At 49.0% G+C, this 18,705-nt stretch overlaps 2 protein-coding genes across 2 annotated transcripts in view; one reads left to right on the top strand and one right to left on the bottom strand.

Annotated features, from left to right (window-relative positions):
* The window catches only part of LOC141725493 (erythroblast NAD(P)(+)--arginine ADP-ribosyltransferase-like), a 52,986-nt gene that overhangs the window by 12,265 nt on the left and 22,016 nt on the right, over positions 1-18,705 (bottom strand). The window lies entirely within an intron of this gene.
* On the top strand, positions 15,270-17,426 carry LOC102068241 (NAD(P)(+)--arginine ADP-ribosyltransferase 2-like). Its single transcript, XM_026799229.2, has 3 exons — positions 15,270-16,020; positions 16,648-16,721; positions 17,391-17,426. Exons 1-3 carry the CDS (start codon positions 15,270-15,272, stop codon positions 17,424-17,426), a joined length of 861 nt encoding a protein of 286 aa, XP_026655030.2.

Genomic DNA, 18,705 nt, shown 5'->3' with positions numbered 1-18,705 from the left:
TCAAACCTCTCCTGGTCGTAGACCTCGGCCACCACCTTCCTGCCCGCGAACCAGCGCCCGTTGAGTGCCTGGATGGCCTTGTGAGTCTCTGAGGCCATGGAGAACTCCACAAAGATCTTGACGATGATCTCGGCGTCCTCCTCCTCGCCCTGCTTCTCCTGGTAGATGATCACCCTGTTGACAGCCCCAAACTTGCCACACTCCTCCGCCACCTCTCCCTCCAGGTCGTCGTCGATGTCCTTGGGATCCACCATGTTCCGCAGCACCATCACCGTGGACTGCAGGGAGGGAGGAGAGGAGGGGATGAAGGCTGAAGACACGCACGGGGCACAGCCCAAACCCCAAACCCTCTGCAGGCACTGCAGCCATGATATTTTATGTAAAATCCTTTTGCTAGAATGAGAAGCTGAGAGGCCTCAGAAATGAAATGTAAACAATAATTATCTGCTGCTGTGGAATGCTGCATCTTTGATTGGCCTCATGTGGTTGTTTTTAATTAATGGCCAATTACAGTCTAGCTGTCTCAGAGTCTCTGGTCAGTCACAAGATTTTATTATCATTCCTTTCCTATTCCTTTCAAGCCTTCTGATGAAATCCTTTCTTTTATTATTTTAGTATAGTTTTAATATAATATATATCATAAAATAATAAATCAGCCTTCTGAAAACATGGAGTCAAGATTGTCATCCCTTCCCTTGTCCTGGGACCCCTGTGAACACCAGCACCACACAGGCACCGTCCATGGGCTGCAGGCTCAGGCTCTCAGGGATAATCACAGTATTGCTGCCTGGCAACCCGACAAAGGAGGAATGATGAGGAGGACTTAATCTATTAGAAGGCTAATTACTTTAATAATAATTAATAATAGTTAATTACTTTAATAATAATAATAATTAATAAAATTACTTTTAATTTTTAGTTAGTTTTAATTCATTTTTAATTTTAAATAATTAAAATAATAATTAGTAGTAATTACTTTAATATTAATTAAATACTTTATAATACTGTATTACATTCCATCTAAAGTGATTCTGCCAAGCACTCACTCTGCACACAACTGCTCTCTCTGCACTCATCTCCTGACTCTCTCTCATGACTGTCCCGACAATCCAGGACACAAACACACACACACACCCCTGCCCCTGACAGGCCAATGAAACAAAACACCATCACTCTGGGTAAACAATCTCCACATTGCATTCCACTTTGGCATAACAAATGATAAGAATTGTTTTTTCTTTCTCTGATGTATACAGAATGTGAAACTCAGAAATATTCTGAGAAGAATTGTGCCTTGCTTTTCCCTGTGAGGACAAATGTGGCAGCAAGTTTCCAGGCCTGTGTGGTGCTGGCCCCTGGATCAGAACTCCCTGGCTGGGAATGCTGTGTGCCATTTCCTGGGACACACCCTGGAAGCACAACGAGCCTTGGGCGCCACTCCCATCTTCCCTGTGCTGCTGCCATCCAGGTATGTCACTGTCACATTTGCTGGAAAAATCCCTTTGCCAGGATTTCTCTCCTAGGAAGCTGAGAAGCCTCAAAGAAAAATGTAAACAATAATTTATCTGATTTGCTTCTCCTGTGTTTTGCTGCTTTGGAATGTGGTGATTGCTCCAGTGGTTTCATGTGAATTGTTTTTACTTAATGACCAATCATGGTCAAACTGTGTCAGGACTCTGGGGAGAGTCACAAGATTTCATAATTGTCTTTCCAGTTTTCTGTCTGTATCCTTTCTGTATTCTTTAGTATAGTTTAGTTTAGTATTCTTTAATAATGTAATATCATAAAATAATAAATTTGCCTTCTAAGAACATGGAGACAGATTCATCATTTTCCTCACCTTTGACAGGGGACTCCGAAAATACCACACAGGTATTTTTGGCTTTTCCTCAGCAATTCCTCAGTTCTGTCACAATTCTCTTTGTGTTCCTTTCCTGCCCTCCCAGTAAAGGCTTCTCCAGGTGCTCTGGGTGCTCTCAACAGGACACACAGGTGGGTGACACACTTGCACCCAGCCCTTCCATGACTGAGCCCCTCAGGCTCTCAGATCACCTGGCCTGAGCTCCAGGGCCACGTCCAGGTGGCCTCTGGGCACCTTCAAGGACAGGAATTCCATACCCTCTCTGGGCAGGTTGCTCTGTGCACCTGGCCCTGGCACCCCTGGGGCATTCCAGGCTCTGCCCCATCCCATTCCAGGCTCCACGTGAACACATTTCCTGTGGCTGCCCCTCATAGCCCAAGCCAAGGGCACTTGTAGCCTCAGAATTCTAAACAGGTTGGGATGGAGCATTATATTAAAAAAGGCTTACAAGGTTTGTTTTTTTGGGGTTTGAAATTTTTTTAAACCTTCAATGAGACTATTTAGCCCTGTGCAGCTTTTCCCAAGCTAGGCTGTCCCACAGATTGAGATGGTTGTGGCTGCTGGGACAGAAGCCCCAAGATGTGCTTAACTTCAGGCACCCTTAGGAAGAGGAGGGAACCCTCATTCCTTGGGGAATGCTGCCAGCATTGTCCCTATCAGCAAATGGAGAAGAAACACTGTAGGTTCCCTGTCAAAGCTCAGGAAATGTGCCAGGAGACTCCAGCAAAGGAACAAACTGGACATGCCCAGGCAAGATCACCAAGTCCCCTCCAACAGCCCCCACAATAATGCATGAATTCACTGTTCAGCTTAATGTTCTTTTTCTATCCCCCGTTCTTGTCCTCCTCCTCACTGCAACTCCTATGAACTTCTGTTTGATCAACACCTCAGGGTTTCAAAGAATCAATTCAGGTGGGAAAAGACCTCCAAGACCACTGAGTCCAACCAATGCCCACCCTGTCACCAGACTGGGGACTCCTCTGGGATTCTGCACAGGACTCTCCCCTCTATGGGATGCTGTGGGGCAAAGGTAAACTTGGTTCTTGGGACAGACTGGCCTGGCCTGAGCCAGTGCCACCCTTCCAGCCCAAAGGCCACCGGGGTTTGATTCAGTGACACCACAGTTCAGTCAGACACCTCACCAGGGCCTGCTCTGAGCCCTCCAAGGGACTCCAGGAAGATCAAGGAATGCCAGAATGGTTTGGGATGGAGGGACCAAGACACCATCCTGTCCCAGCCCCTGCCACGGGCAGGGACACCTTCCACGATCCCAGGAGGCTCCAAGCCCTGTCCAGCCTTGGGATGGGGCAGCCACAGCTTCCCTGGGCACCCTGTGCCAGGGACTAACACCTCTTATTATTGGGATATGATATGATTATATGGAATACTGGGAAGGATTCCTTCTCAAAATCCCACCTAACCCTGCCCCCTGGCAGTGGGAAACCATTCCCATGTCCTGGCACTCCAGGCCCATGTAAATCAATCCTGAAGAGCAAGGCCAGGTGCCCCTGAGACCCCCCAGGTGTTCCCTGAGTGCCCCAGAGGAACCTGCAGATGCCCCTTAGTGCCCTAGGCTCAGAGGTTCTGTGAGAGAGCTCAGACATGCTGTGGGTGAGCTCAGAGGTGCTGTGGGTGCCCCTGAGCTCAGATGTGGTGTGGGTGAACTCAGAGGTGCTGTGGGAGAGCTCAGAGGTGCTGTGGGAGAGCTCAGAGGTGCTGTGGGTGCCCCTGAGCTCAGATGTGCTGTGGGAGAGCTCAGAGGTTCTGTGGGAGAGCTCAGAGGTTCTGTGGGAGAGATCAGACGTGCTGTGGGTGAGCTCAGACGTGCTGTACGTGAGCTCAGACGTGCTGTGGGTGAGCTCAGACATGCTGTGGGTGTCCCTGAGCTCAGAGGTGCTGTGGGTGCCCCCAAACTCAGAGATGCTGTGGATTCTGATTCTATGCACTTCACCCCACACCCCACCAGCTCCCACCACAGAATCCTGCCCTAAGCAGATCAGGGAGCTGCAAACGTTCACCCCCAGTGCTAAAAGGAGCCTGTTCTCCACAGGGATAGAGGCCCTTTCCTCTCCTGGCTGCATCTGGAAAGCCTTCAAGAGAGGAGGATGTTCCTTGAGGGCTGGAAATCAAGGAATCATGGAAAGGTTTGGGTTGTGGGGACCTTAGAGCCCATTCAGTTCCACACCTTCCACTAGACCAGGCTGCTCCAAACCCCATCCAGCCTGACCTTGGACACTTCCAGGGATGGGGCAGCCACAGCTTTTCTGGGCAACCTGTGCCAGGGCCTGCCCACCCTCACAGGGAAGAATTCCTTCCAAAATTCTGCAAAGCTGCTCATTTTGTGTTTAGGACACATGGCTGAAAGAAATGTCCTTGCAGAAGACCCCAAAACCCCTCATCATGGGGCATCAGCATCACCAGCTCTCGCTGCCCCCAATGAATTCCACCCCTTCCCAGGACAGTTCACCTCCTCTTTGCCAGACCCAGGAAATCCCACAAGGGTTTGGCTGCGACAGGACCCTAAATCTCCTCTGGTTCCACCCCTTGCTGCAGGCAGGGAACCCTAACCCCGTCCCACCTTGTGCTTCATGGTGACGGAGTCCCAGGACATGTCGATGCTCTTGATGGGCCCGAAGGGGGCGAAGGCCTGGCGGATGGTGTCCTCCCCCAGGTTGTAGTATGTGAAAAACACCAATCACTTGTTTTTAAAATTTTAAAAGTAATAAAATTATTATAAAAATAGTAATACAATTAGAGTAATAATAATTTGGACAATTTGAATTAGGACAATATGAGACAATAGAAACAAAGAGTTACTAACAGTTAAGGTACCTTTTCTGGGCAAAATAAGCCTGAAAAAGGACCCACATTAACAGAGGATTAACCCTTAAAAGGAACAGCCTGTTGCATATTCAGACACCTCATCCATGATGCATAAATTCCATTCAAACACAGGATTCTGTCTGGTCAGTGTCAGCCTCTTCCTCTTAATCCTAACGCAGCATCCTGCCCGAGCAAGGAGGGAAGAAGTTTATTTCTTCTGATAATGGAGCAATAAATTCTTTTTCTCTGAAAGATTTGGGTGTCCTGTAACTGCTATCTCAGTGCGAGTCCTTTCTTTAGAAAAAAAAATTATCTGACATAGCATAGTTTCTATTTTAACATTTTGTTATAACCTAAAACTGTATTTAACCACTACTTAAGAAAATTAATACAGCATTACTCTCGAACACAATACATATAATATTCATTTTAATATTTGTGAAAAGCCAATCATAAAATATGCATTTTTCACAATTTCTAACCTTTTTCTTTGTAAATCATTTGGCTTAAGCAATATTTCTTGTCTACTTGTATCTTCTGGACTATGCTGGCAAAATAAAACAGGAGATTACACAAGGAAGAAATATCAAAAACAGTTGTAACACATAAAATGAAAAATCTTAATTTCTTGTAATACATTACCCCACCAGCTAGGCTTTAACGTTGTTTTCTAATTTTTGGACTGGTACCTGGGTTATTATATGTATTTTTTTCCTTTGATTTCTTTTTCTTTTTCTAGAATGACTTTTCTGAGGTCATCAATTTTCAACAATCTGATATATTAAACTTCCCACAAACACCCCTTTCTTTAGCCAATAAATAGTCCAAAGCCATCCTATTCTGATACTCTACAGTTTTTGTTTGGCTTTGCTGACTTAATATTAACTTTAATGCCTGGGCAGCTTTATTTGTTATCATTTCTATAACTGCTTGGAGTCTTGTAATATGACTCAACATATAATTTTGGGTTAATACAGAGTTAAATTGCTGTGCTGGTTTTACCTTTTTGTTTACTAGGATTTTTTTAACCGAATCCTGAACTGTATTTTTAAGATTAAATATAAAACAAATCCATCTCTCTCCTTTTAGACATTCAATTCCAAATCTATTACCACTTCTTCCTAAATTTCTTGTAATCCAATAATTTTCTCCATTTTGCCTACAGGTCCTTAATTTGGATGGGTTATAACAGAGGCTGTTGACATAGGTGTGTGTAATAAAAGAGGAACTTTGGTTTCTTTCCATGTGATGATTTCTGTAGCATTTGTGACATGATCTTGCTGGTATCCCGAAATGTAAAAGACAACAAATGAGGGACAGAAACAGGAATAGCAGAGGTCCAGTATGGCTTATACTCCCACCTCCCATGCCTGTGAGGTTGCAATCCACAGCAGGTGTATTTGATCTCGGTGGTGAAATACAGAGGCCAATCTGGTCTTGCCCTCTATTTCCTTGTCACTTTCTCTTAACTAATTTCCAGGCAAATTGTTTTCGACAGTCTTTAACTGTGGTCTCCCACCATTCCTCAGATATCTCCCATTCAACGGGCACTAATAATTCCCATCCACAAAACTAAGTTATTACTTTAACACTTATTGCAACAAGAGCATAAATTTTGTGAACTACAATGCTAATTATTCTCACAATTCAAGCATTTACTTATAACCCAGCTAGCATGTCCAATATCGAGATGAATCAAACTTTACAGCATAGGGGTACTGATGGAAACGGTAATTTCCCTTCTTCCCTGTACAATTCACAGGCTAAGGTCAGAATGCAAAAGCAGTCTTGATCCATCTATCTGAAATATTCCTCTCCACAAGGAGATGTTTTATTCAGGCAGTGCTTGAAAACAGTGATATGAGCGTTGCCTTATTTCTTAATTAGATGTTATTCTTTGTACATTCCTTAGATCATTTGGGTTTTCCTAAACCATTACCACTCAGTCCCCATTGGAAAGTCAGTTCAGTATCACCAGGTTTAAATGTGATAGTTCATTCCTCAGGTTCCTTCACAAGTCCTTTGATTCTGCTGACATGAATCCACCCTCTTTCCATGATTTTGATTGTTGCTTCAGTAGTACCTGGAAAGGACTTCCTAATAGCATAGTAATAAAGGAAAGACAATACTGCATTAACTTTTACCATTCACTTTTCTTCCAAACTTTCTGGGTTTAGCTAAAAGCTTTCTCCACAGCAGCCTCTTCATCTTATATCCAGCTGTGCTAATAGCTGCAGAGGCAAATTCTGCTATCTGTGAGTTACAGTTAGTTAAATAAGAAAGACCAGGCCAATTTTAACATGAGATGAATCACAACTATGGCTTTTTATTTTCTGGACACCATTTAACTGCTTTAGTCTTACAGACCTACTCTTCAGAACAAATGTCTCTTCTTTTTAACAGCAAACCAAAAATAAACCACTTTGTGAGCTTTGGAGAGTCAGCAATTTCTGCTTTGATTTTATCTTTTTAGTGTTGGCCCCCCTCCCCCCTTTTTTCACAGTATTGCTGTCAATGCTGTTCTTTGCCCTTCCCCAGCTGCTGCCGCTTCCCTGAAGGGCAGGAGTAGGGGAGAACAGCCACGGGCATGGGGACCGTGGGGCTGCCTTGGGTCCCTTTTGCCCCTCTTCTTCTGTCTCTTTCTCTTTCCTTCTCTCTCTCTTCTTCTGTCTCTTTCTCTTTCCTTTCCTCTTTCTTCTTCTCTTTTTCTCTTTCCCTCTCTCTCTCTCGGCCCACTTACTGGGCTGACGCTGCCATCCTGGGCTCGGGACCCCGACAGTCTGGGAGCCCCCCCGGCAGCTCTGACACGGAGCCAGCCCGCTCCTGGCCTCAAACTTGTGTCCTCTGCTGCCAGCACCACCGAGGGTCACCTCCATGGATCGGTCCCTGCCGCAGCCCCTGAGACCCTGCCGCTCATAGGGAGCGGTCAGACACTTCCCAGCCTTGACAACCCCAAACTTGGCATCCCCAGGTGCTCCTGACATTCTTTTTCCTTCTTTAGTCAACTTATCCTCTTTCTCTTCAAGGAGGGCCCGTCCTACTAAACCCTTTCTGGACCCCAGTTCAGCTCCTAACAACCATGTGTTAAGATACTTTCCTGTCTTTCATGCAAAAAAAGACCTAAACACATTCACACTTCTGCTCTCTTCTAGCACCAAGACGTCTTCACATTTCAACATACCAGAGTCTGCTAACCACCCCCCTACTTCAACTTCTCTCTTTCTTCTCTTCTTACTTTCTTTTTCTTTCCTTATCTTTTTCTCTTTTCTTTGATTCAACACACCTCAGACAGTACAAGGTGTACACACAACTAGTTTACTTCCAAAAGTAAGCTGACAACTTTCTTTGACTAGAATTGCAATAGCTGTTATAGCTTAAATACATACTGGTTAGCTGTGGCTTACTGGGTCTAACATCTTTGATATATAAGCTACTAGTTGTTTTTTTACTCTTCCTCACTCCTGAATTAAAATTTCATGAGCTACTCAATTTTCTGTATTTATGTATAAATGATAAAGAATTTTTCTAACAAGGGTAAGCTTAAAGCTGGTACTTAGGCTAGTTTTACCTTCACCTCTTTTAATTTAACAATATCTACCTTGGTCCATTTTATATCATCTCTGTCAATTTTTCATACACATATTTTACTGCTTGTGTGTAGCCCTCAATCCATAGTCCACAATGTTTCAATAATCAAAGTAGTTTTCTGATCTCCCTCTTTGAAGAGGGAGGGAGAAGGGAAAAAATTCCTGCAATTCTCTCATGGTTGAATTTCCAGCTACCTTTATTTATTAAGTGTCTAAGATATTTTACCTCTGGTTCTACAAATTACAATTTCCATTTGATGCCCTTAATCCTTTTTCCCCCAGAAAATTCAAAAGTTATATAGTAGCTTCTCTAATTTTAACTTTGGTTTCTCCAAAAAAAAAATAAAAAAAGTTTCTATTGGACTCCTTTACTGGGAGAATAGGGGTATTATGAGAAGACATATAAAATTCTAATGTCTCATCTAAGTTTTTTTTTTTAGTACCAGCTTCAAATTTTCCCATCCTTCTAAAGATATGAGGTACTGACTTACACATATGGGACGATTTTCTCTCTCAATTGTAACCCTTATGGATAATACAACCTCAATTGTATCCCCTATTTCCTTCCCAGCCCAAACCTCCTTGTTGAATTTTTTTTATTCTCTTGGCCTAATTTTAAATCTTTAAACCCTAGTTGTCATTTTCTCTTCTTGTGGTATAGCCTCTATTATTTTTCTGTAAACTTTTTCTTAATAAGTTGTTATCTGCCCTAGGCACTAATAAGACATCCTCCATCTAAATTTTAGTTTCTCCTTCAATTACTACATCTTTTAATGACAGGAACTGTGAAACTCTTTCATTTTGTTCCTGCTACTTTTACAGTGCTTTTGCTTAAACTATAACTTTTTGGAATATTTCCAATTCTTCTTCTTCATTCTTGGAAACCCACTTTTAAAGCTATCCCAGGCTCTAGATGGTATTTCCCCCCCAAAAAATAGAGCCTATGACCTCCCTATTCCTCCTCCTCTGTGCCCACCTCTTTTAAGATTTTCAGGTCTTTTGCCTGTTTAGGACGATTTCTCTAAGCAGTGGAAAAAGAGATGAAAAGGAACTCTAGTGCGGTTTTTGACAAGTTCTGTAACACAGAACGAGCAGCGCCTCCCGAAACTGAAAGTTCAAGGTGAGGTTATGTGTGGTATTGGGGCCTTCTTTGAAATGGCTTCCTGTTCGCTGTTTAGGAAGTCTCCAGGACAATAAGGGGATTTCCAGAAAGAGGCACAGTCATGGGAATTTTTTTGCAGGAGAAGTGACTTTTCTATATTGTCTAGGAGGCCCATTTTAATGAATATTCATAATTTTGCTGAATAAATTACAAGTAGCAAAGTCCCCCCTGACCTACAGGACCAAGAGAGATCTGCTGTGAGTCTGAGCTGATAAGGAATTCTGTATTTCTGATACCTCCAGTTCCATCAGAGACTTCACTCTGGCTGATTTCAGTATCAGGGGCTGGGGGAACTTCAGGGGACCCGGGGCGGGGGGGGGGGGGGAAGATGTGACTGTGGGACTGGGATTGGGATTGCTGTCCTGTTGGGACACTGGGGGAGTCACAGGACTGGGACTGGGGTCATGGGGCACTCTGGGGGAAGGTGATGTGGGACATGAGATGGTGGGAGTAGGACTGGGGTCATAGGGGGCCTGGGAGACTCTTTAGGGGCAGGGGGTGATGCCAGGATTTGTGCTGAGGTTCTGGGGTGACACTGAAGAAATTGGGGACTGGGAGTGGGAGTGGAGTCTGGAGACAGGCCAAGGGGGACAATGGGGGACTCAGGGAGTGACCCCCAGGATTTGGGTTGGGGTCCTATGTGGGCTGATTGGACTTGCAGTGATTCGAGTAGGATTGGGCTCCTGGGGGGCCAGGAGGACATGGTGCTGTGCAATTGGGGTCCCTGAGGAGCTAGGGGATGTTGGGGAGGCATAAGTAACTACGGGATTGGGGATCAGGGACACACCCAGGGGTCTGCTGGCCAGGAGTGCCTCCCTTCCCCCTGGGCTGACCCCGCTCCCCCGCCCAGTTCCTCACTGATGAACCCTCTCTGTATCTCTTCTGTGTCCCCTCTGTGTCTCCCAGTGTCCACACTTGGATGCTGTGGCCTCTCTTCTCCATGGCCCTCCTGTCTCAGACCCTGGCACTGCTGGCAATGGCCATGGCCACCACGGCTGTCGATGTGATCCCCTGGACATGGCTCGAGACTCCTCTGATGACCAGTACCGGGGCTGTGTCCCTGCCATGACCGGGGCATTTCTGGCCCTCAACCGCTTCGAGTTCGAGCAGAACAAGGAGTTTGCTGATGTTTGGGCAAGGGCTGCAGAGTGGCAGAAGCGGGGGCCCCCTGAGTCCCTTCTGTCCCCAGACCAGGCTACCGCCATCTGGGCCTATGCAATTAAGGGCATGGACAAGGAGTTCAATGCGGCTGTGGGTGTGGCTGGGCGCTCCAGCCAGGAATACTAGGACAACTTCCACTTCAAAACGCTGCATTTCCTGCTGACCCAGGCCCTGGTGATGCTGTGGAACACTCAGGGACCAGGGTGTCGCAACATGTACAAGGTGGTGGATGGTGTCCAATTCAAGGCAGAGTCTGGTGACATTGTCTGGTTTGGTCAATTCACGTTGGTGTAACAGAGGAAAGAAACTACCAGGGGCTTTGGGGATGCCACAGTGTTCAAGGTGCACACATGCCACGGTGCAGAAATCCAGCCATTGTCCATGTATCCTGATGCGAAGAAGGTGCTGATCCCACCCTTTGAGACCTTCCAGGTCTTCAAAGTCAACGAGATGGGAGACAGGATGAGGATTCAGCTCTGCTCCAATGGGACCTTCAGCAGCTACAACTGCAAGTGGCTACAAGGTGACACCACAGGCTGGAGGGATGGGGACACCCGTTGTGGCTGTGGGGACATGGATAGGTAGGCACAGGGACAATGACACTCCCTGGGCATGGGAGACAGGGACATGGGCACCCACTGTGTGGGTGGGACAAGAACACCCATGGCTGCGGGCAAAGACAGGGATACCCAGCGCTGGGGTCACTCAGTGGGGGTGAGGGGACAGTGACACCCAGTGCTGGGGGCACCCACTGTGGACAGGGGACACCCATGACAGGGCACAGGGGGTAGGGACACTCATTGAGAGTTTGGGGACAGGGAGAGCCCATCCTGGGGACACCAAGTCTCAGGACACCATTGTGGGCACAGGGACAGGAACGCCCATGACAGGGCACAGGGTGGGGACCTCCGTATCTGAGAGGGGACAGGGACACCCTTGCCAGGGGACAACAGGGAAAGAGACAGGGATGTCCCCATTCCGATCCGGTCCCTCCCCACCAAAGGCAGTGCTGTGGGGATGGGCCCTGTGTGCTGGACATGGGTGGGCTGAGACCCCTCATATCCCTTCCTGAACCCCTGTCACCCTCTGTCACCTGCCATGGCACCCCCTGACTCCCCCGACCCCTCTCACACCTAAGTCCACTATGACCCCCCTGACCTCCGCCAGACCTGTACCCCCAATGCCCCCCCCCAAATACCCTGTCAGCTCGTGACCCCCATCTCTCCTATCACCCCTAATCCCCCATTATGGCTGTCTCCAACCCTCTCACTCCCCACATGATCCCCCTGATGTTCCTCTCTTTGTGGAACATGGGAGTGTCCCCAGGGCCACCTTCCACCTCGGAGGACTCCTCCTGGCCACCACAGCCCTGGCAGTGGCCACTGGGATCCTCTGTGCCACTAGACCACCACGTCCTCCAAGGTCACTGTGGCCACTGTGGGCACCCTGATCACCAAGACCACCAGGAACTCCAGAGAAATGAGGCCACAAAGGCTACCAAGGCCACCACAGCCACTCTGGCCATCATGGTCACTATAACCACCAAGGGCACTGTGGCCACCATGATCACCTAGAATCCTTCCGCCACAAGGCTACCACAGACACTATAGCTACCAATACCATTTTGCAATGCAATTGTATTAAAAATTTAAATCAAAACTATTTCATTAAATCAATCTGACAAAGCCAGCAAAAAGTGACAATTCCTAAGCAGGGCTTGATGTCACTCCCCACACCAACACTTGTGGCAATGTTTCTTTTTCTCAACCTCAAGGAAGAACCCTGGGGAGCATCCACTTCCTAAAGGAGGAACCTCACTCGCATTTCATTCCAAGCAGGATTCCAAAGGGAACCTCTGTCTGAGAGGGGACTGGACATTCCCAGGGTCAGATGATGGACTGCCAGGCCCACCAATGATGATCCACTCTCACTTGTCAATTTGGGGTTGGTGATTTGGGCTGGTTTTAGCCCAATTCGGCACCAAAATCAGCAGCAGACCGCTCTCAATGAAGCCGTGGTGGCCACAAATGTGGCATTGTCCCTTGGCCCCATTCCAGGCAGAGCATCCTGCCACATCATGCAGTTCAGGGGGACCTTAAAGGCTGGAAATTGGGAGGTTCAAGAGGGCAAGGGCAGGTCCTGTCCCTGTGGAGGGACAGTCCCTGGAGCAGCTCTGGAGAAAGATGTGAGGGTGCTGGTGGGTGACCGATGGAGCTGGCTGTGTGGCCTGGGGCCAGGAGAGGTCCAGGGGATATTGGGAAAAGTGAGGCCAGGAGATAAGGGATTGATCGTGCCCCTCTGCCCTACCCAGTGAGGCACATCAGGAGTGCTGTGCCCAGCTCTGCCCAGTGCCATGTTCTGTTCTGGGCTGCTCTGGACCCAATCCTGTGTTCAGGGATGACACTGCCTGAGCTGGGAGGTTGGGCCAGGTGCCCGCTCTGGGTCCTTCCAGCCTCACCCATTCTGGGATTTGGGGATTCTGGCAGTTGTGGTTTAGGAATTGTCCACCTGAGGGCAGCAGAGAGCGTGGGAAATCAGCAGCACTGTGCATGCGCCGCTCCCAGCTGCAGTTCCGGTTGCCAACAGCAGGCGGCAGCACGAGCTGCTGGCGCTGCTGAGTGCCCGCCCCGCCCCATCCCGGCCCCGGGGTCTCTGCATTGGTTTGGGATGGAGCGACCTTTAAGCCCGTCTGGTGCCAGCCCTGCCATGGGCAGGGACATCTTCCCCTGGGCCGGGCTGCTCCAGGCAGTGCCCAGCCTGGCCTTGGACACAGCCAGGAATGGGGCAGCCAGAGCTTCTCTGGGCAGCCTGTGCCAGGACATCACCACCATCACAGGGATGGATTTTATAGGAAAGGTGGGTTGTGAAAAATGAAGAGGTGGATTTGGTTCTTTTTTGGGAGAAATTGTTGTCAATGTCTTCAAAATAGATCTTGATGGCTCCACAGACATGCAGTTTTTCACAGAACCCCAGTGCTTTGACCACAAAGTTTGAACTGCAGAACTTTCGGCTAATAAGAGAAATGGGTTCCCACACAGTCTATTCCATACCCCAGACAGCCTGAACTTCTGAACTTTGGGGGCGAAATGACAGCTTCAAGGGGGATATGGGGTTGGTGATTTGGGAATGCTGTACCTTTCTGGTACCTCAGCCAGTGGGGAAAGGGAGAGGGCAACACGCGGCCAGGAGTTTCAGATAAAAGGAGGCTGCATCCTCCGAAACCCAGAGAGAGAAACTCCATGGGTGGTATGGCTGTGGAAACTCTGTCCCTTTATTTGAATCAAGTTTCAAGACTGCTTTTTCAACACTTGGCTTTTCATAGTGTGGCTTTCCCCCACATACTGAAGGTGCTGGGTAGAGCTTAAAGTCTGACTGGCAAAAAATGATAAAAGGATGTAAAAGTATTTACACACCACATTAAACATGGCTCTAAACAGTGGAGAAAGAGGTAAAGGGAACTCCAGTGGCGTTTTTGACAAATTCTGAAACACAGAAGGAGCTACACCTGCCCAAAGCAAAAGTTTGAGGCAAGGTCATCTGAGATATTGCAGCACTCGGTGAAAATGACCCCCAAAAACCCCATTTTTCTGACCCTCCAGGACAATAAAATTATTTCCTAGACGAGGCAGAGCCATGCCAATTATTTATAGGAAATGTGCTGGTTTTGTATTAGCTTAGGAGCCCATTTGAATGAATATGTATAATTCAGACAGATAGACTCTGTATGGCAAAGTCATACAAAGTCCTTTATTGTGCAGGACCAGGAGAGATCTTCTGTGAGTCCAAGTGGATCAAGAACTCCGGCTTTCTGCTACCTCCAGTTCAGTCAGGGAGTTCACTCCGAACAATTTCGGTATTAGGGGCTTGGGGAACCCCTGGGAAAACTTATGGTGGGACAATCTGGATGCCATCATGGTATCGGGATTGCAGCCCTGGGAGGAATGGGGAGGAACCCTGGAGGAGAATATGACATGGGTTTGTTGTTCTGGGGGAACCTGAGGGACACTGGGGCACATGGGACTGGGGTTATCTGAGCTCTGGGGGGCAGCAGGAAGGCTCTGGGAGTGTGACTGGGGCCTTGGGAGAGCTGGGGGACACTGAAGGGGGCAGAGGCTTATCCCTGCATTTGGGTTTGGGTCCTGGGGTGTATCATTGCCACCCACTCCAAAGGGGACACCAGAGGGGGATTGGGACTGCGGCAAGGATGTGGGGCAAGAGCAACACTGGGAGCATCTGACCCCAGATTTGGGTTGGGGTCCTGGAGGGTCTGAAAGGACACTGGGGGCATTACACCAAGAATGCTGGTGCAGGATTTGGGCCCCTAGGAGACTGCAGGACACTGGGTCACCCAGGAGTAACCCCACGATTTGAGATCATGCTATCAGGATGTGCATAGAGGTCTCTTGGCAAAGGCTGCCCTCCCTCTCCTCGGGCTGACTCCACTCTCCTTCCCCAGCCCCTGATGGAAAGATCTTCTCTGTGTCCCACAGTCCCCCCATGTCCCCTCAGCATCCTCTCAGCGTCCCATTGGTGTCTTGCTGTGTTCCTCAGCGTTCCCCGTGTCCCACAGTGTGCCCTCAGTTTCCCAGTGTCCCCCAGTGTTTCACAATAGTCCTGGTGGCCTCGCCCTTCTCTGGACTCCCTGGTTAGGACCCTGGCACTGCTGGCAATGACCATGGCCAACACAGGCTTCTCAGTTGTCCCCCTGGACATGGCCTGGAACTCCTTTGATGACCAGTACCCAGGCTGCCAACACACCATGACCCAGTTGTTGCCTGCCCTCAACCACTTTGAGTTCCAACAGAACCCTCTGTTTGCCCAGACCTGGGTGAAGGCCGCAGCCGAGTGGTGGAGGCGGGGTCCCCCTGTGACCCCTCTGTCCCCAGCCCAGGCCATTGCCCTCATGACCTACACAATGAAGGACGTGCACAAGGAGTTCAATGCCGCCGTGCATGTGGCCGGGCGCTCCTACCAAGAATACCGGGACAACTTCCATTTCAAAACACTGCATTTCCTGCTGACCCAGGCCCTGGTGACACTGAGGGACACTTGGGGACTTCGATGTCACCATGAGTTCCAGGGGGTGCGTGGTGTCCATTTTGAGACACAGTGTGGTGACACCATCCAGTTTGGTCAATTCACGTCAACATCACTGCATAAACAGATTGCTCAGCAATTTGGGACAGACACCATGTTCCAGGTGCAGACGTGTTTTGGCGAGGATATCCGAGAATTCTCCTCCAGTCCTAGTGAGGAGGAGGTGCTGATCCCCCCATTTGAGACCTTTGAGGTCACCAGTGTCACCCAGGAAGGAGACAGGGCATTGATCCAGCTCCGCTCCACTGGGACCTTCAGCAGGTACAGCTGTGAGTGGCTGCGATGTGACATCATGGGGAAGACCTGGAAGACAGGGATACCCACTGTGGGTATGGGGACACCCATGAGAAAGGCACAGGGGAAAATGACACCCACAGGTGATGGGGGACAGGGACAGAGACACACATGACAGGGTGCAGGGAGGGGACACGGACACCCCTTCCAGGGAATGTCAGGTACAGGGACGGAGAAATGGACAGAGATAGGAACCCTCCTCTGCTGTCTCTGTCCCTCCCCTCTGCAGACCAGCTCTCTGGGGACCAGCCCTGTGAGCTGGTCGTGGCTGGGCTGGGACCATCCTGACCTGCCCTGAACCTCTCCCACCCACCCTGACACCCCTCATGGCACCCCCTATGTCCCCCAACACCTGTCAGCCCCAAATACCATCATGGTCACCCTGAAACCCCTTGCTCCTTGTATTACCCCACTGCTCCCCTGAAACCCCACTATCCCTAAAGCCCCCATGGCCCCTTGACCACCAATCTCCCTCCTGTACCCAGGCCACTGGTCACCCCTAACCCTCCCAATGCCCATGGCACCCATCTTTACTCACCCCATGTTATGGCCCCCTCTGAACCCTGGACACTCCCCATGGCCCTCCTCACCACCCTGATCCCCACCCCCATGGTATTCCATCCCACCTGAACTCCCCTTCTAGCCCCCCTGTACCCCTGTAGTCCCTGACTACTCTCTGACCCGCCTCAACCTGTTCAACCCCATGGACCACTCATCCTCCTCTTTTTCCCCCCAGGTGGGAGCATCCCCAGGGCTCCCTCTCACCTCAGAGGGCTCCTCCTGGCCACTACAGCCCTGGCAGTGGCCACCAGGATTGTCTGAGCCACGAGGTCATGAAGGTCACCGTGGTCTCCACAATCATCAAAGCCACCATGACCGCCAGAGAAAAGAGGCAACCAAGGCTACAAAGGCCACCACTGCCATTTCCCTGGTTGGAAAAAAGGGAAAAGAGAAGAGGAAGAGAAGAGAAAAAGAAAATCTTTCCTACTCCCCCCCTCCCTGACCCCAGTATTTCATTCTGCCCTTTACTTCTTTGGAGATTCATTTATTTGCATTCTTGCCCAAATGCTGTGAATTCCCACATATTCAGCACTTAAACCAGACCAAACCCTATTTCTGCATCCCAATTAATTCAACCTACAAAGGCATAAGAGGAAGGTTTCTTGACAAATAGATGGTGTGAATCTGGTGGTAGACAAGGCCTGGTACTTGTCGAGGAGGAAGTGATAGGAGAAACTATCATCTTCAGAAAATGTTCTTCATTGACATGGACTGCTGCTCAGACAAGGTCCTGCCAAATTCCTGAATTTCAAGAAGAACAAAGACTTAACAGGCTTAGGAATATTGATTTACCCACTAGGATGGAGTTAAAGTGCATTTTAATGGTCATGTGTCTGTGTTACAGAAAGGTGGGGTGTGTAGCAAGGTGGATGTGCAGTAGGTGGATTGGGAAGTCTGCACCTTCCAACTACCTCAGCCAATGGGGAAGGGGAGTGGAAGATATGCGGGGAATAGGGGGAAAAAAAAGGAGGCTGCATCATCCAGCAATTTGAGAGACCTCATGAGGGAATTCCCCACGGCCGTTTGCTTTGATCATGAATAAAATAACAGGACTCTTCTGTCTCCTTTGTGCAAGTAAGCCTCTGGCAAGGTGAATTTTTCTGCTCAAAAGATAGATAGCAAAAATATTGTTCCACTTGAATCCTAAGCGGTGTGCTTAGCTGCAGCCAGAGTCTCATCCACAAAATGGTGGCTCTGCCTTTTATACCCCTGGAGTTGCATCAGCCAAATACATATCCATAAGTAGTCATACATATACAACAATATTCCTCCTCTACCCCTAGCACCATCCAAAGTCTGCCAGTTTACTCTTCCTTGCTCTCCATTGGTAGAGACCTTCCCAAAGTCTGTTAGGAAGTGAGGTGTTGTCATGCCACGCCTCCCCAGCAACAGGCTTGGCTCTTTCCCTAGGCCCCATGCAAGGGGCACAGGTACACACCCTCCCTCCACATGTCCCTGACAACCCTGACATCCAGGGCCATCTGGTGGGAACAATACAGAGGGGGAAAGAGGACTATGGGGAGAACAAAGGGTGTCTGAAAAACAAACCACCATAACATAAGCATAAATTGACAGAACTTCTCTTAACATACAAACAATATTCATCCCTTAATTGTGAGAGCAAATCATCATGTTATCCAGGTATAGCAAAGCAGTGGCTGCCCCACTCCCGGAAAGGTTCAAGGCCAGGCTGGGCGGGCCCTGGAGCAGCCTGGCCCAGGCGAAGATGTCCCTGCCCATGGAAGGGCTGGCACTGGATGGGCTTAAAGGTTGCTCCATCCCAAACCATTGCAGAGCCCCCGGGGCCGGGATGGGGCGGGGCAGGCGCTCGGCAGGGCCAGCAGCTCGTGCTGCCGCCTGCTGTTGGCACCCGGAACTGCACAGTGCTGCTGATTTCCCGCGCTCACTGCTGCCCTCCTGTGGACAATTCCTGAACCACAACTGCCAGAATCTGCAAATCCCAGAATGGCTGAGGCTGGAAGGACCCAGAGTGGGCACCTGGCCCAACATCCCAGCTCAGGCAGTGTCATCCCTGAGCACAGGATTGAGTCCAGATCAGCCCAGAACAGGACACGGCACTGGGCAGAGCTGGACACAGCACTCCTGAAGTGCCTCCCTGGGAAGGGCAGAGGGTCCTGGATACTCCCGGACTTCCTGGC

Source organism: Zonotrichia albicollis, chromosome 1 (assembly GCF_047830755.1).
Source record: "Zonotrichia albicollis isolate bZonAlb1 chromosome 1, bZonAlb1.hap1, whole genome shotgun sequence".
In the NCBI taxonomy this organism is placed as follows: Eukaryota; Metazoa; Chordata; class Aves; order Passeriformes; family Passerellidae; genus Zonotrichia; species Zonotrichia albicollis.
Note: the sequence above shows the minus strand (reverse complement) of the source record. Positions and strands in the feature narration are given on the sequence as shown.

Excerpts from the sequence above, each read along its gene's own strand:
- LOC102068241 (XM_026799229.2), top strand. The coding sequence starts at position 15,270 with ATGGCCAACACAGGCTTCTCAGTTGTCCCCCTGGACATGGCCTGGAAC. Across the intron at positions 16,021-16,647 it reads GACAGGGATACCCACTGTGG|TCCCTGACTACTCTCTGACC; the intron begins GTATGGGGACAC and ends GTACCCCTGTAG. Across the intron at positions 16,722-17,390 it reads CCTCCTCTTTTTCCCCCCAG|AAAGGTGGGGTGTGTAGCAA; the intron begins GTGGGAGCATCC and ends TCTGTGTTACAG.